The sequence below is a fragment of the Stenella coeruleoalba genome (assembly GCF_951394435.1).
Source record: "Stenella coeruleoalba genome assembly, chromosome: 2".
Classification (NCBI taxonomy): domain Eukaryota; kingdom Metazoa; phylum Chordata; class Mammalia; order Artiodactyla; family Delphinidae; genus Stenella; species Stenella coeruleoalba.
In genome coordinates this window covers 91,280,785-91,304,300 of record NC_137147.1, presented here as the reverse complement: position 1 = coordinate 91,304,300, position 23,516 = coordinate 91,280,785, and the positions used below count along the sequence as shown (strand labels likewise).

Here is a 23,516-nt window from a genome sequence, read left to right as displayed (position 1 = left end):
GTGCTAAGCCTCTTGCAGTTGTCATCATGTCTTCAGAATGCATTTGATAGGTACAGGAAGTTGCACCAGACGGGAGATGGAACCAGCAATCAATAAAAAAAGAACTATGTTTCTAAGAAAAATGCATCATGTCTTCCCCCAGGAGTTGTGTACCATATGTCCTAATATCCGTGGAACAATGGGTCTAATTTTTAGCTCTTCTGCTTGGCTTTCCCAGTCATTTCAACAAAAAAGAAAATGGACCTTTTAACCCGCTGCCCAGCTTGCAGATGACTTACACTAAAGATTGCCTTTCCCTTTAACCCTTTCGTCAGATATCACAAAATAAAATCTCTCCTTTCTCTCCCTCCAGCTTTATTTCTCCTGGCTACTAGTTTAGTATATTTATGGTGCATGAGTCATCAAGCTGCCGCCTGATTGGATAAAAACCAAGCACCCCTGAGACCATCAGTCAATTACAGCTATTCTCAGCTTCATTCACTGATTTATTAGCTTGCACACACAGAGAGAAATTCATTCAGCAAAGTTCATTCATAAAAATTTCAACACTCTGCGTATCATCCTGCACATCTCAGCCTTCTGTTGCAGATAGGCTCCTGAAAGAAGCTCTGAGGGGAGTCGGGGAGGGAAGGAAGCTCGGAGCCAGGGTGGGCAGGCTGGGAGGGGATCTGAAGAACACGGAGGGATCACAAGTCCCTGAAATAATGCGGAGCAGCGCCTGTCACTAGCACTCCTGGCTTGTGGCCCAGAAGGGATGCATGACAAGATCTTCCAAGAGAGGGCAGCCATCAGAAGAAACGAACCCAGGCTCAAGGGCCTTTGGCCCACATATACATTTTCTTTGCTCCTTTTTTAAAAAATGAGCAATCACTGGAACAAGTAAAGGGTTAATGAGCCAGACATTGCCCCGCCCTGTGGGAACCGGAGGGAGCAGGTTTGAAAGTTCCTGTGTGCAGAAGGGGAGGCTGGGGGGTAGGGGGCGTTAAATATTTCTGCAAGGCTCCCGCGCCGCCAGCGATGCGGCGGGACCGGCTGGCCGGGCGCGCGGCCCCGTTCCGTGCCTAAGAGTTGGCCGTGAGCGGTTGCCGGCGCCGCCGCGAGCCTGGGTCCAGGCTTTCCCAGCAAGGAATCCGACGCGAGAACACCGGGTGCCGCCGCAGGGCCAGGGAGGGACTAAAATCAGCTGGGAAGGCGTTTTCCCCTGGGCTGTTACCCTCGAGGACCCTGAGCCGAAGCGGGCGAGGGCGAGGGCGAGAACGGAGTTGGAGAGGTGGCAGCCGCCAAGTTGCACGGGGCGTTGAGGCATTTGCTTTCCGCACTGTTTATCTAGCAGACGACGAGGCGATTTATGCAACAGTATCCTGTTTCAGCACTGCCAAGGCTATGCGAGAACGCGGTCCGGACAGCCTGGCAGGACTCGTGCTGTATGTAGGACTCTTCAGGCACCCCGGGATGCTGCACAGGGCCAAGTATAGCCGCTTTCGGAACGAGTCCATCACGTCCTTGGACGAAGGCAGCCCCGGAGGCTCGGGGGGGAACAAGGGCTCGCCACAGCCTCCCTACCCCGCCCTGGCACCTCACCTGCCGGCTGAAGATGCCACCTTGGCGTCCCAGGAGAGCCCCACCCCACTGTGCACCTTGATCCCTCGCATGGCCAGTGTAAAGCTGGCCAACCCAGCCACCTTGCTGAGTCTGAAAAACTTTTGCTTGGGTACCAAAGAGGTACCTCGACTCAAGCTCCAGGAAAGCCAAGACCCGGCTCCCAGCAGCCCGGCTTCCCCTGAAACCAGTCTGAATAGGGCCATGCCAGCACCTCCGCCTCAGCGGGATGCCCTGGGGCACAGGGCGACCTCTTTAACTCCTGATGCCTGCCCCCTTCCCGGCCCTGGGGAGCCAACCCCCGGGAGCAGGCAGGACAAGCACTTTCTGCAGCACCTGTTGGGGATGGGCATGAACTACTATGTGAGGGTAAGTCCATTTTCCTGTCTGCACCCCTTCTACAAAGGGCACCTTCTCTGCTTTCTGAAAGGGGCTGCACATCACCTGGCCGGGTTCTAGGTTTGGATAAGACATCGTGTAGCTGGAGGGAGGGGAGGAGGGAGGCTGAGCTTACAGGTTTCCTTGCAGATATCTGGCTTGTACTGGAGTCACACAACTTTTGGCTCGGGGGCATGAACTGGTGCTAACTCAGGTAGTTGCCAGGTGTAGGGGCAACTTCTCATAGAGACAGCTGAGATGTCCCCACTGGACTGATCATTCTGGCCAAGAAGACTCAAGAATTTCAAATCTAATTAGTGATTGAGACCCCATAAATTTTACTGGCCACTGTGCTTCAGTAGAGATTTTTGTGCTAGAGGAATACATGGTGTGTAAGGGACTTGTATTATCTCTGAAAATCTAATTCAGCATTTAACAAACACTTCTCAGAACATGGCTGAGCTTCTAACCTTGTGCCAGGAACTAGTCTTAGGTCTTCAGTGCACATTTTTTGTCTTTATTGCCTACGCTGTGCCCACTGGTCCTTGCCCACGAGCTATGTGCAAAATCAAGGTCTTTACTGGCCTTGCATCTGCCCTTTTCCATTCCAGATCTGGGTAAACGAAGAATAGAAGATTTGGCCTCTGCCCTTCTAGAGCTCACATTTCAATCGGGGAGACCAACAAATGCATGTGAAATAATAAGAGGACAATATTTAGCAATAGATATCTGGTGTGAGAATGCTGAGGGAATTCAGAAAAAGGGAAAGGTTGTTGTGGTCTGGGATTCATTATAGGGGAAACCTTTAGGAGAAGGTGCATCTTGGAAGAGCTATCAGATTTTTATTGGCAGAAAGGGGGAGACTCCTGGCAGGGCAAGAATAGGAGCAAAGTCCAAATGGCAGGTATCACTGTGGTGGCGGCAGGGGAGCATCACACTGGGCTTAACTGGAGAAGAGAGGGGATGCTGGAGGGTAGTGGGTGATAGAGAGTATGGCTGGCACATAGTTGATGCTCAAACAAATTTGAGTCAAATAAAGACATACAGATCTCGGGTAGCTTGGGGAAGAGGGAGCAGCTGCCCAAAGCTCTTAATGCTGTACAGGGAGTTTGTAAACACTCTGATTCACAAACAGAAACCATCATAGGTTTGTAGGCCAACTATAACGTGATGAAAGTGGTTTCAAAAAGATCAGTCTGTGCATTTATTTCAGATGGACTGAAGCAGGGAAAAATTAGAGATTTGGAGGCCGATAAGAAAGATACTCTGGGAGTTTAGGCACCAGGGGATGGGAACATGGATTACTGTGAAGGTGAGAGAAAGGAGACGAATGTAAGAGCCTCTGTGAGAAGCCTCAACAGTCTTGGGTGACTGAGCAGATCACTTCGGATCATAATACACATAACAGAATGGTGAACAATTATTAAGCAGTGGGTAGATTGCTGAGTGTGTTATTGCTATTTATAGAGGTTGTGGATGATTATTGATAAAGGAGTTGTGAGGAATGAAAAATAACTTCAAATGTAAGCCTCAGAATGGGATCGGAGATGTCAGTGATAGAAACAGAATGAGTTGGGAAGGGGGTCACACTAAGTTTGCTTTCGACATGTTATGTTTAAAGGGATGATATCTAAGTGGTACTAATTTGTAGGTAGCAATCGTATAAGACTAGCATTCAGGTGAGAAGTCTGATCTGAAAGTAGACATTTAAGAGATAGCCCAATAACTGTATCACACACAGGCAGTTAAGATCTCAAAGAAGGCCAAATAATGAACACTGGAAGGGTTCCAGTGAGAGCAGGCTAGGGCAGCCTGGGTGAATTGATAACAAAAATCTCCAAGGAAGATACATTTATGGGACACTCAGCTCTTACCCTCCCTCACAGTGACACAGCTCAAAATGGAAATAGTTACATGTATCTACTAAAAGTTCGTGGGCAATTCTCATTGGTCAAGCTTAAGCATCTGCCAGGCTCTAATGGAAAAATGTGACTCTCCAAACCCATACTTGGCACCTGCCTTCCCATCACCTAGACATCCTCTGCCGTCTGCCTTGCCTTTCCTTCCCTCTCGTACTTCCTTCCACCTCCCCACACCCACACACCTGTACAATTTTAAATGTGAAAGAATTGCTGTGTGATCTCCATTTTCCTTAGGGAGTGTCACCACTGGCATTTTAGATTTTTAACAAGGATTCTGACTGCCTTTTCCTGGCAATGATGACTGACCCCAGGAAAAGTGCTGACCCCATGATCCATGTGAATCATACTATGCTGCCAATAGACAGTGACGTGACACCAGTTAACACCCCTTTTAGGAAGTCAAAATACATGGAAAAGCCTACTGTATTAATTTTTATAAAACCCTACTTTGAAAGATGGAAGGAACTCAGAAGTTATCAAGTTCAATGCCTCTATGGGGAAACTGAAGTCCAGATAAGTGAATTTTTTTTTTTTTTTTTTTTTTTTTGCGGTACGCGGGCCTCTCACTGTTGTGGCCTCTCCCGTTGCGGAGCACAGGCTCCGGACGCGCAGGCTCAGCGGCCATGGCTCACGGGCCTAGCCGCTCCGCGGCATGTGGGATCTTCCCAGACCGGGGCACGAACCCGTGTCCCCTGCATCGGCAGGCAGACTCTCAACCACTGCACCACCAGGGAAGCCCGAGAAAAGTGAAATTTTTTAAGGCCACACAGGTGAGTCAAAAAGAGAGTTAGCACTAGAACCCAATTGCCCTGTGTGCCAGTCTTTGCTCTTTTCACCACAGTTTTTCATCCTGGTTGAGATCCTTCTCAGAATTCTTTTAGGTGTGATGTGAACCAATTTTAAAAGACAAAATGCCAACCTGTTAATTTACAGTGAAAAATATTGTGCCAAGTAAACCAAAATTGTGATCCCATCTGTAGGAAAATGCACACAGAAAGATTTAAATCAAAGGTTTCTTGGTGATGATGGAATCAGAGCAGAGAAGCAAGAGAGACATTCTTTTTAAAAAAATTTATTTTATAAAGGTAACACTTGTTTATAACATTATATGTTTCATGTGTACAACATTATATTTCTACTTCTGTATACACTACAGGGTGCTCACCACCAAAAGTTTAGTTTCCATCCATCACCGTACAGTTGACTCCTTTACCCATTTCGCCACCTGCCCCTCCCCCTCTGATACCTATACTCTGTTCTCTGTATCTACATGTTTTGCTTTGTTTATTTTTGTTTGTTTGTTTTTTTATATACCACATATGAATGAAATCATGTGGTATTTGCCTTCTCTTATTATTTCACTTAGCATAATACTCTTAAGGTCCATCCACATTGTTGCAAATGGCAAGATTTCATTCTTTTTTATGGCTAATATTCCAGTGTGTGTGTCTGTGTGTGTATATGTGTGTGTGTGTGTGTGTGTATATATATATATATATATATATATATATATATATATATATATATGCCACATCTTCTTTATCCACTCCTCCATTGATGGGCACTGAGGTTGCTTCCATACCTTGGCTAATATAAACAATGCTGTGATGAACATCGTGGTGCATATATCTTTTTGAGTTAGTGTTTTGAATTCTTTGGATAAATACCAGAAGTGACGTTTCTAGATTGTATAGTAGTTCTATTTTAAAATTTTTTAGGAACCTCCATACTGTTCTCCATAGTGGCTGTATCAATTTACATTCCCACCAACACTGTTTGGGGGTTCCCTTTTCTCCACACCCTCTCCAGCATTTATTGTTTGTAGATTTTTTGATGACGGCCCTTCTGACTGGTATGAGGTGATAGAGATATTCTTGATGGCTAGTGGACATAGGGGCAACCCTTTTAGGCAAAAGGCAGCCACATATTCTACTCTCTTATCCACATCATGTGACTGCTCCTCTCTTTGCCCAAATTTATTTTATTCATTCTCTCATCTATTGAGAAAATATGTACTGTGAACCAATTATGTGACAGGAACTGTTCCCGGCCTTGGGCATACATCAGTGAATTAAGAGACGAGGTCTGAGCCCTCATGGAACTTACATTCCAGTGAGGGAAGTTGAGCCATGATTGAATAAACAAGCAAATATAACATGTCACATGTAATAAGTGCTAGGGAGCAATAAAGCAGGGGAAGTAAGCAAGGCAGTTATTGGGTAGAGATGGAGGATACTGTATTCTTTCTGGGTAAAAATGGCATAGTGAGAGCTACTTTTAAGTTTGTCTTGCATCTTTTATCTTCACATTAGGGACTTAATTTGCCATCTACTCTAAGTTAGAGTTGACTTTGGATTAAGTATCCTTTTAAAAAGGACTCTTCTTTTGGTCTGATGACGTAGAATCAATTTTACAGCTGAGAATACTTGATGAATCCTGAGCACCTATTTTTGAGTAACTTTCTTTTAAGCTCAGAACTTGAACCCCCTGAAGGTCTCTCTAGGAAGGTGGGCTAGCAAACCATTCTTTGAGAGATATCAAGTTAGAAATGGACAGCCAGACTGGGTCTGGGCAAAGTAGTGAGGTGGGTGAAATCTGTTAAATGTGGCATTTGTTCCCACCATAAGATTAAGTTTCATTTCTTTATGAGGTCTTCCCAAGTCCCTTCATCTAGCAACAAACATTCATGTGGAGGTCTCCCAGGGGCCCAACGTGGTCTGTGCATGGTGAGCGTGGAAAATATACAACGTGACCAGTGCTCGCGTGTCTAAAATGAGAGGACTGGTCCGTATGGCCTTTAACGTGCCCCCATCACCAGCATTTTTCTTCTTCTTCCAGTTTTATTGAGATATAATTGACGTATAGCACTGTATAAGTTTAAGGTGTACAGTATCGTGATCTGACTTACATACATCATGAAATGATCACCACAGTAAGTTTAGTGAACATCCATCACCTCACATAGATACAAAAGAAAAAGAAAGAAATACTTTCTCCTTGTGATGAGAAGTCATAGGATTTACTCTCTTAACCACTTTCATACCTAATGTACCATCACCAGCATTTAAAGGCACTAAGGCTCCTTTCTCCACATGGGAGGTATTTAAATGTTCGTTTCCTTTCCCACACCCAGTCCATAGATTGCCTACAAATTAATTCAAAGACTAAGTAAAGTAGAGGCAAAGAAACTAACCTGGATAGAACTACCACAGGTAAGCACAGTATTTCTCACAATAACCCTCTGAGGAAGGCTGTTTTCTCCAGGTGAGGGCACAAAGACCCCAAGAGTTTGTCGTCTACCCTACACTTTACACCTTATGTAAGTAGCAGACTGAGAATTCAAAGCCAGGTTTGTCTCACTCCAGTGCTTGTCTCCTGCCCACCGTATCCCCTCACCTCTGAGCAAGTCAGGCAGTCCTGCAGGTTCGTAAATGGAGGAGCACAGATGAAGGACCACGCTGGGCAGGAGAACTTTACTATAGGACCAACCCATAGAATTTGTCCTCTTGCATTCATTTGCATGATTTCAGTCTCCTCACTTCAGCCTCACCCAGCCCAGCCGTCTCCCCAGACTGTATTAGTGTCCTAGGGCTGTTGTAACAAGTATCACAAACTGAGTGACTTATAACCAGAGGCATTTATTCTCTCTCAGTTCTGGAGGCTAGAAGTCTGAAATCGAGCTATCGGCAGGACATGAGCTCTCCGAAGGCTCTCAGAGAGGATCCTTCATTGCCTCTTCTAGCTTCTGGGGGCTGCTAGCAATCCTTGGCATTCCTTGGCTTCGACATGCCTGGCTGCAGTCTCCGCCGTCATCTTCACATGGCTTTCTCTCCTGTGTGTCCAAGGACACCAGTCATTCAATTAGGGCTCACACTACTCCATTATGACTTCATCTTAACTTGATTATATCTGCAAAGGCTCAACTTTCAAATAAGGCCACATTCATAGGTTCTGGGGGTTAAGACTTCACCTTATCTTTTCGAGCAACGCAATTCAACCCTTAACAGTCCCCAAGAACATTTACTGCAATGTGTTTGTCCACAGAGACTTTCTTGGGTATTGGGCTCATCAGCTTTGTGTGCAAATATGATCTTTTTTACTTCCTTTGTAAATCTCACGGTATAGTCTCACCATCCTGAAGCTGTAGACTAGTATTGTCTACCGTCTACAATAGATGTGGTCGACGGTACTACAATGTTCTGTCTGCCCCAAGTGTCTTTTCTGCAGGAGAGCACTGGTCTAGGAATTATGAGATCTGGGTTAAAGTAATGGCTCTGACACCAGCCAGCTGTGTGACCGGGGATGAGTCATTTCACCTTCTCATTTTCTCATATTTAAAACAAGAGTTTGAATAGAATGCTGCCTAAGATCCTGAGACCCCAGGTCTCCTTTCCCACTGGTCTGAAATCTCCTTCTATCAGGATCTCTTTTCTGAAGGAAATAACTTTTCACATCTTTGTCTTAGTAGAGAAGAGATGGAATGTCCTTAGCACCCTCTTACTAACACTGAGCTGGCTTCACCAGGAAAGCAGAAACGTTGCACTGGCATGGGTGCAGGTGGTCAAAAGTTTACAGAGATGGTGAGATAGGCGTCACATGGAACAGTATCCAAGTGTGGGATTCCAGAGAGGAGCGGAGGGTGGACAGGTCCAGGGGGCAGGCCAGGGGGCATGATGGTGGCCGGCACTCTGGGGCCGTGGCCTAGCTCACGTGGTCTTGCTGGCCGGGTCGTGCTGGGGCTTGGTGTCCAATCTGAGGTCTATAGGAGCAGCAGGAGTTAACCCTTCTCTGTTGTCTCTGGACAAAAGTGATAAGAGAAAAAGGCCCTGCCGCACACATAGACAGTCTGGTAACTCTAACCTTGAAAGAGGAAGATTCCTAACCCTGGGAAACCCTTGAAGAGACTGTCCCATGGTTTATGCAAAATAAAGGCAGACCTTGGTGGTGTGGATCAGGTGCTCACAGCTAAGGGAGGTGCTTTCTGCCTCCACTAATTTCCCCCTTTTCAAAGTTATTGGTGGTTAAAAGAGACGTAATATGGGTGGGAGGAAATAATTCCAGCTAAAACTGACAATTTGGCATGGAGGGTATTATATTTCCTTCCTGTTTCTTTCTTGAAGTAGATGAAGAGGTAGATTCTTCTAGAACTTAGGAAAATCCTGGTAGGTTTGACCTGTTGTTCCTGTTCTCTTTAAACTCTCACACATCCCTTGATCTGACCAGTCCTTGACCACCCCTGACCACTAGAGCATTAATTGGAATACAGAGTTTCAGAGATCACCAGGTCCAAAACCTTCATTTTGCAGTTGAGGAAAGAGGCTCAGAGATGTGAAGTGACTTGCCCCAAGCCACACAGCAGCTTACTGGTGGAGCCCAGACAAGAGCTCCCAGTTCTGTCTACAATAGTCTTTTTGTTTTCTATTGAAGTATAGTTGATTTATAATGTCGTGTTAGTTTCAGGTGTACAGCACAGTGTACAGATTCAGGTGTACAGCACAGGTGTACAGATTCAGTTATACATACATATATATGTGTGTGTGTGTGTGTGTGTGTGTATGTGTGTGTGTGTGTTTATAACTGATATATATATATATTCTTTTTCAAATTCTTTTCCCTTATAGGTTATTACAAAATATTGAATATAGTTCTCTGTGCTATACAGTAAGTCCTTGTTGGTTATCTCTTTTATATATTGCAGTGTGTATGTCCAACACTCTATTTTCTGCCCCTATCTTGCTTCACCTTCCCTCACTCCCCAGAGTAAATGTGCTATGTCAAACATGTCTACTTGATTGAAATGTTGAGCGTATGTGTTTTTTTAAACACAAGAATAAAAACTTTCTTCTAATAGGAAAACTGTTTTTAAAAAGCAGTGAGAAGGAAAAAGAGAGCAAGGAAGAGTGGCAAGGAGGCCAAAGTTCAGTGGCTTTGCCAGTTTTACCCTTTTGTTTATGGAGGTCCCTGTGGGTGGCAACGTGTCCACGTTGGACCAGGACTTGTACAACATGCACGGACTGGCCCCGTTTCATTCATCTTCCGAAACCCTTTGGGGTCATTTCCCTAATGCGGCTTTTCCTCTCACTTCCATTTTCATATTACTTTAAAGCCAATACCATGTCATCACATGGGTTGGATTGAACCAACCCTGTTTCCCAATGTGACAGTCCCATCATGAGGAGAGTGATCTAAATGATACACACAGCTCACAGGGCAAGGCCATTTCACAATTTCTTCCCCAGAGCAGGAGTATGAGGTAGCTGGGGTCTCTTACCCTCTCCTAAGAGATACAAGCTTTGGATCTCAGGGAGGTCTGGTCAGATTTGCAATGAAGTATTAAGATCATGGTGACCAAAAGATGCAGGCCTCAATGCTGCATGCAAATAGCTGCTACATGAAAAGATTGCATCTGAAACAGGAGAGTTTTGTGAAGGGGTATTTGGAAAAGTCAAGAGGCCTCAAGGAGCTGGATTTTTGAAAACATTTGTTGGGAGCATCATATGAAAATGTATTGATAGCATAGCAATGATGATAAAGAAGTATAAATTTGCAACCATTAGCTCGGGCGTACAAGGGATGTCATTAAAAAAAAAAATATATATATATATATATATATATATATTTAAAATCACATGAAATCCAACACCAAGCCCTCTCTTGTTTGTTTGACAATACTGTCAATTTTGATCACTATTTGTCCCCCAATCTCAGGATCACGTAATGAATCAAGGGGCTTATTTTGCACCCTTAAATGGGGGAAAGGTCTCTGAGCTTCAGTTCATTGTTTATCGATGGTCCCCTAAAGGCAGGAGCACCCCTGCATCTAGACCTCCATTTGTCCACTAGGATCTTTACTCATTCTGGGAGCCCCTTCTGAGAATCCAGCCTCTCTAGCTGCGCCTCCAGCCGTTCCCCTCCAGAGGCCTTGTACTTCCCTGGAGCCTGGCCAGGATGCAGGTTGGGGGTCTGTAACGCTTAGAAGGCCCACCAATATCTACCACCCATCACCTTCCCATTTATGCCCCCAAAGAACAGGGATGACAGATGGCTAAAGCAAGTTCATGGGAAACCCAGAAGCAACCAGCAACCAAAGGGATGTGATTGTGGGAGGACACAGCACAAGGGCAGGAAGGAGAGGGCAGACATTTAAGGCTAAGGAAGGATGGAATGAAGGTGAAGGAGCTGCTCGCATTTGTCAGGGTTAGACACTGGCAGTTGTCAAATGAGGCCGAAGGCAGTTCTTGGGAGGAATTGGAAATCTTGTTGCCCGTGGGAGGTTCATGAGATTGAGAGAGGGAGGGAGAGAGGGAAAAGAATGCAGAGTACAGGCAGTGCCTACCCAGAAAAGAATTTGGAACACAGAGGTCATAAAGCAACATTTTAGCGATGTATTTTGTTTGGCCAAATTAGAAAAAAAAATTTTCTTTGGATTAGTGCCAACGTTTAAAAACGAAGACATTCCATATAAAACTCTGGATTTCTGGCTTGTTAGAAGAGCTGGCAGCACCAGGCTGACCACATGTCAACAGATGACCAGAGCTGGGGGCTGAGCCACGGTCCCACCCAGTTTCACTCACTTACATCACCTGTCTGCGCCCCCCCCCCCCACCCCGCGCGAAGGTGGCTGAGTTTGCATACCCACCTGTAACGTTATCTTTCATTTTCCAATTCAGAATACCTGGGAGAGAAGCCGAGAATGGCTTCTTCGTGGGCAAAATAGCAGGGCTTCTTTCTTTTATGCAGGGCATGGGACAGAGTACTGGGAATGGGTGAGACCTAGGAGGCCGGGATCTGGCCTTCTCAACTCAGAGAGCCTCTTCCCATCCTAACGAAGTTGCAGGGTTTTCAAGAGCGGTGGAGCTCCAGGACTAGTACAGGCTGTCCCTGTTTTGTGAAGATGTGTCAGGCAAGGTTGGTTTGTATATCAATTCTTTGTTACAATGAATTTTCCCAGAGAAATAATGTTAAAGGTTGATAAAGTTTTCTCATCTGGCTAGGGAGAGGATGAGATGAAGGTATATATGTACAAAGCTTAGCGCAGAGCTTGTCACGTGGTGAGTCCCAGGTGGAGGGAGGAGAATGCACTTTCAAAGGTCTAGGTGTGCCTCTGGGCAAAAGAAATTTGAAATAGACTAACTTTGGCATTTTACCATGTCCCTTTGGCATCTTTTCTCCCGGCCAGCAGTGCCACCTCCATGGAACTTTCTTCCCTAAGCCTTTCCTACGGTGCTCACCAGGACAGGCCTGCCCTCTTCTCTAAAGTTGCCTAGTATTCCTTTACTAGTCAGCCTTCCTCTTCCCTCAGTGCAGCAGAGGGAAAAGCATTTGCTTTTGGAAAATATTTATTACTTCATCGCATCTTCATTGTAGTGTTTCCCAAAGTTTGCCAAGAGCCAACTATATCAGTCAAAAATACTTGCTAAAAGTGCAGATTCTCTGCCCCCCAGTCCCCATTCTGAACTTGCTGGGTCAGAATCTGAGGCTGGGGCCCTGAAACCTGCATATTAAACAAGCTTCCTATGCACAAATGTTCTGATGCACAGAAAATTTGGGAACCTCTGCTGAGTCCAGTTAGTGCAGTGGTTCTCAGCCAGGAATGATTTTGCCACTCAGGGGACATTTGGCAACTCCTGGAGACATTTTTAGCTGTCATAACGGGGGAGGGGGAGGAGGCACTACTGGTCTTGAGACTAGAGGCCAGGGATGGGGGCTAAACACCCTACAGTGCACGGGAGATCCCCCCCAACACAGAATTCTCAGGCCCGACATGTCAACAGCACTGAGGCTGAGAAACCCTGAGTCAGAGGGATGAAGCACGTAAACCTGGGCTGTGCATTAGGAGGTAATTATGACTAAAAGAATCAACACCTGATTCAGCATTTGACTTGTAAAAATCTAACCTAACGTAGTTCTAATTTTCTCAGGCTTTCTCCTTTACCCTCTCTTAAATCCACAGAGTCTCTAAAATTACAGTTCACTCTCTTACCTCCACCCAGGCAATACTCCTTTGACTTCCATATCAGGATCTCAGATGGTGGGAATGAGAGCCGGGGCGGGGGGGGGGGGGGGGCCTACGTTGTTATGACTCAGCTGTACATCAGGTATGTCCACGTTGGCAGCAGATTCGACACTCAGGTGTGCTCTGGGCTAAGTGGCATTTATAGGCTAAGTTGGTATCCTCACCAGGGTATCCTACCATTACTTGTACCTTCATTTCTATAGGGAAATGCCTTCAGGGTTTTAACAGCTAACTTACAAGCAGATTTTAAGAACCGAGCCTGTCTGGGATTGGAAACTTCCTCTAGTTAGAGGGAAGGAAGTTCCAGAAAGCAAGCAACTTGAGCAAAAATTCTGTATATGCTGTAAGTGTAACCCCAGAAATTAGATTTTTCCCCTCAGTGTCATCAGAGAATAATTTATATGAGTCATTCACTGGGAAATGGTGAAATGTATAATTCAATTTTTTTTTTTACCTAGTGCCAACTCCAGGTCCTTGAAAGACATTGTCCCTCCCTGTCCTCTCTTCTCAGTATGGCTCTTTTTTTTTTTTTTAACATCTTTATTGGCGTATAATTGCTTTACAATGGTGTGTTAGTTTCTGCTTTATAACAAAGTGAATCAGCTATACATATACATACATCCCCATATCGCCTCCCTCTTGCGTCTCCCTCCCACCCTCCTTATTTCACCCCACTAGGTGGACACAAAGCACCGAGCTGATCTCCCTGTGCTACAGCATGGTTCTTTTAACCCTGGACTCAGGACTCAGACTGATTCACTGACTACAAAGTTCTGTTTCACAGTGAGTTAAGTGATCCAAGTTCACAGGGCTCATGAGCGGCCGAGCAAGGACTACAATTCAGGTCTCCCGACTCCCAGGTCAGGGCTCTTTTCACTACATTTTGTGAATAAGATGTAACCTTGCATGAGGAAGTTACAGTATGAAAGAAGAGCAAAGGTGTCCACACAAGTTCCTGTAATATAAGGCAGGGCATAATAGATGACACCAAAGTGACACGAGTAAAATGTGTGGGAGTGCAGGGAGGAAAGGGGACTCCTTTGAGGTGATTATAGAAGGTTTCTTGAAGGACGAGACATCTTAACTGAGTCTTGAGAAATGGGTGGAGTTTCCATAGACAGAGATGGAGGAAGAGCATTATAGGCAAAGAACATGACGGGGGTGAAGGCATGGAGGCAGGAAAGTGGAGGATGTGTTTGGGGAATAGAGAGTAATTGGATTCGGTTGGACAGTGTGTTAGGTATATGCTGGAGATCAGAGCATGGACTGGTGCTATAACAAATTTGTATAGTATCTGAAAAGTTGGGTTTTCCAACAGGAAACTATTGAAAGTTTTTTGAATAGGGGAATGACAAACTCGGAGGTATGTTTTAGAAAGATTGTATGGGCTGCAGTGCTCAGAGAGGACCCAAAAGGAGGGAGGCTGAAGAAAGGAAGCCCAGGTGAGAAGCGGGTTGGGAACAAAGGCAGTGGCGATAGAAACAAGGAAAGATGTGAGAGCCACTTGGTGAGGGAGGGCGGAGGCCGGAAGGGTTTGGGCGTCAGGGGTGAATTCCATTTCACACGTGCTGCTTTCAAGGTGACCTCAAAGCCTCCAGGTGGAAATCTCCCAAAGAAAATAGAACGGTTAGGACTGAGGAGAAATTATCTTTGTTGCTGTTGGCATCAAGGCCCAGGGAATGGACAAGGCTACCAAAGGGAGAGTGTAGAGCAGGGGGAGAAGAGGGTTTCGGGGATGCCACATTGAAGTATTCTGTGGAGGGGGAGGAAGAACAGGCCTTGATGACGGAACTAGCAGCATGAGGACCAGGGTGGAGAGGGGACAGGGTCACCTAGGGAGAAGGAGGACAGAGTTCCGAGGAGAGAGAGGTTGAATGAAAGAGTGTCAAGCCCGTGAAGGATTCAAGGAAGATAAGAACTGAGAAAGAGCCATGGTGTGTCCTTTCATCTTCTTCCTCGCCCTCTCCACTAAGGTATTCAGATTCAAGTGTTGCCAGCCAAGCACAGCGTTGGATGCCCCACACTCGCACTCTCTCCCCTTGCCCTCGCAGTGAGTGGCATCTCCCACTTGTCCAAGTCAGAGCTACTCACTCTGTCCTACTCCACACAGCCTGCAATTATCAAGTCCGGTCAACTCCACCTTTAAGACGCTTCTCATGCACATCTGTTTTTCTCCACCTCCACTGCAGTTTCTAAGGTGGAGCATTTTCAGACTCAATGATCAGCTTCTGATGGAACTGTTTTATGAGACACACTTTGCGAAACTCTACTGTTGTAGCTTGAAACTAGGAGATGAAGAATCGTAATATAAGGTGGGAAATGATATACACCCATAGAAAATAGACACATCAGTGTACTGAACTCTTAGAGGCAGAGACAACTTCTAGCTGGGTGGTCAGGGAAGGCTCCCAGGGGAGATGCCATTTGAGATGGTCCCTAAGGTTGGATAGAAGTCTAACCACAGGGACTATTTTTAAAAAAGGTACTCCAGATGAGGGGATGTAGATAAGGAAATATAGGTTATATATAAGAAAGAGCACTGATTTCAGGTTGGCTAGAGTAGAGGCTGCTTGGGAAAAACCAGTAGGTAGTAAACTGAGATTTGAGCCAGATTATTATTATTTGAGCAGGCCTTGAATATCAGGCTAAGGAGTCTAGAGGTTGAAGCAGAGGCATGAGGATTCATTTGTACTAGAGAAGGGAGTGCCTGGAGGTGGGGAAGCCCTTTCAAAGTTTATTACAGCAATAATCAAGGTGAGAAGTGTCTATATTAGGGTCTTGTTAGAGGGAGTGAAATAAAGAACACTGGTAGAGACATTGTAGAAGAAAAATTTGAAGAGGGCAGAGAAGGAGGGCAGATTCCAATCCAACCTGCCTGAGGCTTTGAGGTAAAAGGCTTGGGGTGGGATGGGAGGACATGCCAGTAAAAGACACGGAGGATGACAGGAGGAGAAGCAGAGTTGAGAGGGAAGGTAAGAGGTTCAATTGCCGACACGTGAAGCTTGAAGTCGCTGAGAGTTATCTACTTTTTTTTTTTTTCTCCCGTTGCGGAGCACAGGCTCCGGACACACAAGCTCAGTGGCCATGGCTCACGGGCCTAGCCGCTCCACGGCATGTGGGATCTTCCCGGACTGGGGCACGAACCCGTGTCCCCTGCATCGGCAGGCGGACTCTCAACCACTGCGCCACCAGGGAAGCCCCTCGCTGAGAGTTATCTAGACGAGAGGGAGGTGTCCTGCAGGTGGGCAGAGCTGGGGAGAGCATCGGGCCTGGTGTGCGCTATGTGAGTCAAGCCAAGCAATTGGGCGTCCTTATCTGACAATTGTCCCAGTGAGGCAGAGAGAGTTTAGGTGATTTTTGAGAGTGGTAAAGAATGGAGGGTTTCTTAATGTTATATAGTAGAAGGTCCCTTCTGTGATGAAATGTTTCATATATACTTTTGACTCAAGTTAAAATTATATAAATATGCTTTTGTGTTGTAGAGTCAAGGTCTTTTCTCTCAGTTTTATACATACAACGATTAATATCCCTTTTCATCGTTCTTGCATAAATTCTACTCATAGAATTTATATAGTTTCTCATCTACATTCCTCCTTTCAGTTTTTTTTAAAGTGAGGTGAGTTCTCAGAGACATCTTCAAATCAATCTGAGTGCAGAATCAGTTTTATTTAAAAAATCTTTTAGAGTTGTCTTATCCACATCTAATTTAACATTATTATTATTTTTTTAAAATTAATTTATTTATATTTTGGCTGTGTTGGGTCTTCGTTGCTGTGCGCGGGCTTTCTCTAGTTGTGGTGAGCAGGGGCCACCCTTTGTTGCGGTGCGCGGGCTTCTCATTGCGGTGGCTTCTCTTGTTGCAGAGCACAGGCTCTAGACACGTGGGCTTCAGTAGTTGTGGCGCATGGGCTTAGTTGCTCCGCGGCATGTGGGATCTTCCCGGACCAGGGCTCGAACCCACGTCACCCGCATTAGCAGGTGGATTCTTAACTACTGCGCCACCGGGGAAGCCCAACATTATTTTTAAAAGCATCTTGTCTTCATAAAGTCTTTCTAAAGCTTTTGACTTAATTTTCAGATAAATTATAACCTTTAAAAACCATATTTTAACATTTTGTTTAATATCTACTTAGATGATGTGATTTCAATAGCAGTTACAACTTCCATATGCAGGTATGGCACAAATACAATGGGGTTCTTCGTCAGTCCACAATTCAAATGGTGGCAGCAGAAGATGTGGACATTCTAGTACACTGCTGGCTGCAGCAAGTTAGTTAAGTGGCAACCAGTTAGCAGAGTTTTATTGTAGTATTGTGTGTTAACAGTACAGCAACTTGGTTTGTTGATATGTCTCACAATGCATTTCCAATTTTTTGTCATCACATACAAACGCTTTGTTGCATGGTTGTAATCAGTGAGCATATTGTCCATTCTACTTTTTTTCCTACTAAACTTGACAACAACATCTTGCCCTTGAAGAGCAAACAGCATTTAATGAATTCTGTTGTACTTAGTCTCCAAATGGTTTCTGTTCAGGGAAAATGATGTACAGAGAGTGTCCGAAGGCAAACTAGGAAATAAAAACCACAGCTAGGAATACGGCAGATATCCTGACTACTCATGCAGAATCCCATTCAAGACCCTGTTTTTAAGAGATGAAACTGAATCAGCAACTGTAAGGGTATCTCTGGGGATGGAAGTTTAAATTTAGAAACTCATCTATGGCCCTAAGCCTTTCCCTTTATAAAGAAAACCAGAAAACACTTGGGGTTTGAGTTCCCCTCACTGTTATCAACATTTTTACCAGCTTGAGACTAAGAAGGCCCTCTTTTTTTTTCTCTTAATAACGTTCTGCATTTTATAGGGTGCCCTTTGCATCTCCATGTAATTTTGTAAACATTAAGCAAATAGAATAAGTTTGTTACAAGGGCAGATGTAATTTATTCTCAGTAGCTTTTGTTTGTCACTTGGAAAAAATACGAATCTTTCTCAGGTGCAACAATATTAGGTATTAGAAATGTGCTCTACCAAAAACCAATTTGGCTTTACATAGCTATTTGTCATACTCAACAAAATGGATATATTTTAACTCTTATTTGTCTGGTGCTCCTACGGGTGCAAAGACTTCCCGGATTGTGGTAAATGAGGTTGTTCTCTCATCTGTATTTTTTTTTTTTTTTTTCTGGTATGCGGGCCTCTCACTGTTGTGGAGCACAGGCTCCGGACGCGCAGGCTCAGTGTGCATTGCTCACGGGCCCAGCCGCTCCGCGGCACGTGGGATCTTCCCGGACCGGGGCCCGAACCCGTGTCCCCTGCATCGGCAGGCGGACTCTCAACCACTGCGCCACCAGGGAAGCCCCTCATCTGTATTTTTTAAAAATGGAAAAGTCACGACTATAATAAGGAAAAAAGAGCTATGAGGACTAACTTTTCTGAGTTCTTTTTGTTAATCTAATTTTGTTCTTTATTGTATTTTGTGCAATTGGGAAAAATTCAATGCAGAAGGTTAAAGGTGAACACCCCTTCTGTAGGATAATTGCCACTATTAAGTTTGTTTTGTAGTCTGTCAGACTCTTCCCCTAAGCATTGCATATTTATATATACACACAGGCAGACTGTGTCAACACATACTTGTTGACACAGATGAAGATTATACCGGGCATCCTGTTCTGCATCATGCTGGGTTTTTTTTGTCTCTGACTGGTAGATCGGGGCAACCTCCTGTGTCAGTACGTGCTGACCCTCAGTGGCAATGTAGTGTCCCAGAGGAGGGGCCGTGCTTCTGGTCATTCCTCTATTGAGAGACAATTCCTGGCCCTGAGAGGGAGACCTCTCCTTTCCTGCCCCGTTCAGCTTGATGTCTTCTGTCCCTCAGCTGCTCTCCTCACCTGCATAGCTGCTTGCCCAAGCCTGGTTCCCCAGGAGGTGGGTGCTCCCAGCCCAAGGGGGTCCTGGTCCTCAGCATAGGGACATGCTCTTCCACTTATTCTGTAGCTGAGGACGCTGAGATCCATCAAGACAGACCATTTCCCCAAGGAAAGTGAGAGAAACTTAACTAAGATTAGCCACCTTGCAACAACTCACCCCGGCGTGTGGGAGCACGTCTGTCGATGTGAGTGTGTATGTTATTTTGGAAAGCAAAACCTGTGGTTTTGTCTGATGTATTTCTATTAGAGAATAGCACCAGAATTAAATAAATTCAGGTGTGCCTTTTTTGGCTGGCAATTGGTTCATTCTAGTATACAGACTAACTTATTTAGGGCTAGAAAGGATGACCTCATTTTAGGCTCTTGGTCTCTCTTTCATCATTCAGCTCCAACTTAGCTTCTAGGAGTCAAAACTGGTCATATGTGATTACCTTTGAACTGATGAGAGAAGGTGTGGACTTGGGGGCGATATCCCTGGGCAGGCAGGATCCTCTCCCTCCTGCCCACTGACCCGAGTGGTTTTGCTGGGGACTGCCGCAAGGCCTGGTACTTCAGCCAGGAACAGAACCTGTGGGGTGAGATGGAGGAGAACCCTGGACCAGAGGCTCAAGTATTTTTATGCTGGTTTTCTTTTGGTTTTCTGAAAGGGTGTTAAAGATGCTATTCAGGCTAAATGAAGAGATACTTGGAAAAAGTTTTTGATTTGAAAATAAAATGTCTTGGAAGTACTGAAAGTTTGAAATAAATGCTTAAAACTTTCAGAGCTCTAACTGTACATCCACCCCTATCTCCAATTCCCCGTCACGCACATCACAGGTAGACAGTTCATGGGAGCTCACACATGCCTGGCTGCATAAGGCTGGACTCTCCGGACCTGTCTGAGTTATTTCAAGTATCTCTGCTCAATCCCTTCAAATACAGAGATGAGTTTTAAAAATATGTTAACCTATGTGGAGTAGCTCTAAGCTGTTCACTCAAAAACAAAGAAACCCTTCTTCAACACCAGATCTTTTTTTTTTCCAGTTTTTTTTTAACATCTTTATTGGAGTATAATTGCTTTACAATGGTGTATTAGTTTCTGCTTTATAACAAAGTGAATCAGTTATACATATATATATGTTCCCATATCTCTTCCCTCTTGCATCTCCCTCCCTCCCACCCTCCCTATCCCACCCCTCTAGGTGGTCACACAGCACCGAGCTGATCTCCCTGTGCTATGCGGCTGCTTCCCACTAGCTATCTACCTTACGTTTGGTAGTGTATATATGTCCATGCCTCTCTCGCGCTTTGTCACAGCTCACCCTTCCCCCTCCCCATACCCTCAAGTCCATTCTCTAGTAGGTCTGCAACACCAGATCTTAAATTCTTTATCTTCTGTGACAAACAGTAATAGGTTGCAAAGTTCTGTGAAAATAAAAGGCTAAGACTTCAAGCGCCGCATCACTGTGCCTGGTCCAGTGATAGGAATGCTTTGTGGAGGGAATATTCAGAATGCACAGCACAGAGAGAGGGCAAAAAAGAGGGGAGAGAGCCATGCAGCAAACCCCAGCGTGACAACTAAGAGATTCTGGCCTGCGGTGTGTGGTGAATTTGCAAATCTCCCTTCAGAAAATGTAAGAATCGGATTTGCCAACTAGGCTATCAGCTATGAAGAGAAGGAGGAGAGGAAAGGGAGGGGAGGAGGAAGCGGAAGGATGAGGTGGGACGTGAACATTGCTGTGGGAGGCCCCTGGGTCCTGGCAAGGAGTGAGTATTGATCCTGGAGGCCTCCAGGAAGAGTAATGTGCATACTCACGGGTGATATATTTATTTCTGATTTATACCCTGCTGACTTCCAGAAAGGTTTTGACGTGGCTCACCTGCTAGTGAGCTAATGCTTCCTACACACACTGAGCAACCCTGAAAAATGAGAGGGCAGAAACTCTGTGAGTCATCACCCAACTGTCTAAGTGACCTACGAGTGGGGCTGTTTTTCTGAATGAGGTGCCCACAGATGCTGTCAGCACCACTGGTAGGAATCCTGATAAGTCAGGCTCATTTAGTTGGCCTCACCAGGAAATCATTGAACTTTTCAGATAACTGAAGTTTCTCCCTTTAGAAGTCAGTCTTCTAGAACTTAAAATATTTTATATGGAAACCTCTGTCTAATGAAGATTATATGCTTTTTTCTCTTCAGAGATGCTTGATAGCTGATTGAAAAAAAATTCTTGAGAGGGAAATGCCAGACTTTTTTCTCTAGATCTAAGTTTTATTTTTTTTATAACAGTTTTATTGAGATATAATTCACATACCGTAACATTTACCCTTTAAGTGTACAATTCAATGGTTTTTCATATATTCTCAGAGCTATGCAACCATAACCACTATCTGGTTTTAGAACATTTTTATCACTCCAGAAAGAATCCACATACCCATTAGGAGTCACTCCCCATCACATCTTCCAACCGCTGGTAGCCGCTGGTCTACTTTCTGTCTCTATGTATTTGCCTGTTCTGGAAATTTCATATAAATGGCACCATATAACATGTGTCCCTTTGTGTCTGGCTTCTTTCGCTTAGCATTGTATCTTCAGGGTTCATCCACGTTGTAGCTTGTATCAGTACTTCATTCCTTTTTTTATGCCTGAATGTATTCCATTGTATGGATATACCACATTTTGTTGATCCATTCATTAGTTGACAGACATTTGGGCTCTTTCCACTTTTTGGTTTTTATGACTAATGCTGCAGTGAGCATTCATGTATAAATTTTTGTGTAGACATGTATTTTCAACTTTCTTCGGTCTATATCAGTGAGTGGACACAGATTGGAATGTAACCTCACTATTCTTCTGGTGGAAATGGAGTCTTCATTCTAATAATCGTGGTGCTATGCTGGGACCCAGGGCCTCAGAAGCTAATGAGTGTGGTGGGTTAGTTGTCCTGAACTGCAAGTCCCCAGATGGCTGAGCTTTTTAAGTTTATATGTCTATTTTTTACCATTTTTCAGATTTCTTTACTCAGTCACCTATCACTCTTTGCTTTTGACAGTGAGCCTGCCTCCAGAGGAACCCAAAACTTCAATGTGGGTTTCTGAGCTCCCAAGAGGGCCACCTTTTATGACTGTATCTAAATCGAGAATAAATGGGCTCTGAGAACGTAGGGACCATGGAGCAGATTCAGATCTAATTTCAAAACCTGCAGCTCTGTCCAGCCACTTCTCTGTCCAGCTTGGAGGACAGCCACCCAAACCTATCCACAGACCTGTGATTATAAGATTTAAATGTTGTTTGTTGTAAGCCACTATGTTTTGGAGTGGGTTGTTAACAACATTAATGAGGCAGTAGCTGACAAATATAGCTACTGTGAAGTCATTAAAAATCATATTTTTGAAGTTTTTTTGATAATTTGAGACAAAGGTTATATTATAATGCTAAATTGAAATTATGGTATAATTATGAAATTATTATATAATTAAATTATGAGATAATGCTAACTGGAAAACTCAGGATAGAAAGTTACTTTAAAAATGACATTAAAGTATATTTTTTATATATACATTGCCCAAAGGAATAAAATAAAGCATACCAACACATCAATAATGACCATTTCTGGTTGGTATAATTATGCTCAATTTTAGTTTTTTTTTTTTTTTTTTTTTGCATTACGCGGGCCTCTCACTGTTGTGGCCTCTCCCGTTGCGGAGCACAGGCTCCGGACACGCAGGCTCAGCGGCCATGGCTCACGGGCCCAGACGCTCCGCGGCATGTGGGATCTTCCCAGACCGGGGCACGAACCCGTGTCCCCTGCATCGGCAGGCGGACTCTCAACCACTGCGCCACCAGGGAAGCCCATCAATTTTAGCTTTTTTATTTTCTGCTGTGAAATAGGAGCTCAATTAATATTGGCTAAATAAAAAGTTGAATAAATAAATTTCCCCATATTCAAGAAAAAGAGCAAATAGGTTCTGAGTGAAGGACTGAGGTGCTTTCCTAAGAGAAAAACACAAGCATAAGCTTTAGTGTTAACTTAAAAAAATCGCTTTGGGCGTTTACTTCTGTATTCTCAGCCACGTTCAGGACATTTAAAGTTGTCAAGGATGAGACTTCCATTTAAGGTGTTATTGTAAAGGCTCTGCTTTTGGGTGATAGGGATTAAGATGTTACTTTTGCTGGTATATAGGAAAATCTATGTAGGAACTACTGAACTGATTCTAGTCCTGGACCTTTTCACAGAGCTCTCATTCGGTAGGAAGGGAGCCACAGAGGAGCCCTGAGTCCTCAGCTGCCATCTGCAAAGCACAGGTTAACAGGCCTCTGTATCACTTTGGATTAGGTTATCACAAAGGCTCAAATAACTGGAGTTTAAGCAAAACAGAGATTTACTGTTTTGCTCATGAGAAAAAAATCCATAAGTAGGTAGGACCAGGGCTACATAGTGGTTCTATAGTCATTAGTAACCCAGGCTCCTTCCATCTTTGTCCATCTTTTTTTTTTTTTTAATTAATTAATTAATTTTTGGCTGCGTTGGGTCTACGTTGCTGCGCAGCAGGCTTTCTCTAGTTGTGGCGAGCATGGCCTACTCATCGTGGTGGCTTCTCTTGTTGCGGAGCACGGGCTCTAGGCACGCGGACTTCAGTACTTGTGGCTCGCGGGCTCTAGAGAGCAGTCTCAGTAGTTGTGGCTCAAGGGCTTAG

At 44.6% G+C, this 23,516-nt stretch overlaps 1 protein-coding gene across 2 annotated transcripts in view; it reads left to right on the top strand.

The window, feature by feature from the left end:
- Positions 1-1,077: 1,077 nt before the first annotated feature.
- SHC4 (SHC adaptor protein 4) overlaps positions 1,078-23,516 on the top strand; it is a 134,257-nt gene continuing 111,818 nt past the window's right edge. For both annotated transcript variants that reach the window (XM_079914805.1, XM_079914804.1), the window contains exon 1: positions 1,078-1,968. In XM_079914805.1, the coding sequence (XP_079770931.1) occupies positions 1,384-1,968 (585 nt within the window). In that variant the 5' untranslated portion in view covers positions 1,078-1,383. The remainder of the gene's footprint in view (positions 1,969-23,516) is intronic.